Below are 492 nucleotides of genomic sequence, written 5' to 3' on the forward strand. Positions count from 1 at the left end.
CGAAACGAGGGACTACACGTTCCTTATTCCACCGCCGAAAGACGCGTACCGTTTCGACCTGGATCAGCACAGAAAGCCGATTTTACGAGACAGCTCGGCATTCTTGCGGCAACCACAGTTCCATCAAGCTCCGGATCCGATAAAGGCGGCCACGTATTTTATCAAGGGATACACCTCCACCACCAACTCCCCTTCCTCGCCGAGTACCACAAAGAACAGACACGCATACGACGCGCCTTACGTCCCGCAATTGCTCCAACCGCCTAGATACCACGTGAAACCTTTCGAGTCCTTGAAAGTGTCCGCCAATCCGAAACCGTATTTCCAACCCCCTGGCACGGGGCCTGCCAATGATTTCGGAAAGGACAAGAGACTGAGCGATCACAGGCAGAACTTTGACAAGTTCCAAGGGCATAACGAACACGGTAGCATCAGCCCAGCCGGTAATTTCTTCGGCCAGGTGAATCATCCCGGCCACGGTTACAAGACGTC

At 53.9% G+C, this 492-nt stretch overlaps 1 protein-coding gene across 1 annotated transcript in view; it reads left to right on the plus strand.

Annotated features, from left to right (window-relative positions):
- LOC102674566 overlaps positions 1 to 492 on the plus strand; it is a 7,900-nt gene that overhangs the window by 3,341 nt on the left and 4,067 nt on the right. The window contains 1 exon segment of the mRNA XM_031509221.1: positions 1 to 492. This exon segment is cut by the window's left edge and continues 1 nt beyond it; it is cut by the window's right edge and continues 1 nt beyond it. Within this exon segment, the coding sequence (XP_031365081.1) occupies positions 1 to 492 (492 nt within the window).

The sequence above is a fragment of the Apis dorsata genome, unplaced genomic scaffold, assembly GCF_000469605.1.
Source record: "Apis dorsata unplaced genomic scaffold, Apis dorsata 1.3 scaffold_132, whole genome shotgun sequence".
NCBI classification, from domain to species: domain Eukaryota; kingdom Metazoa; phylum Arthropoda; class Insecta; order Hymenoptera; family Apidae; genus Apis; species Apis dorsata.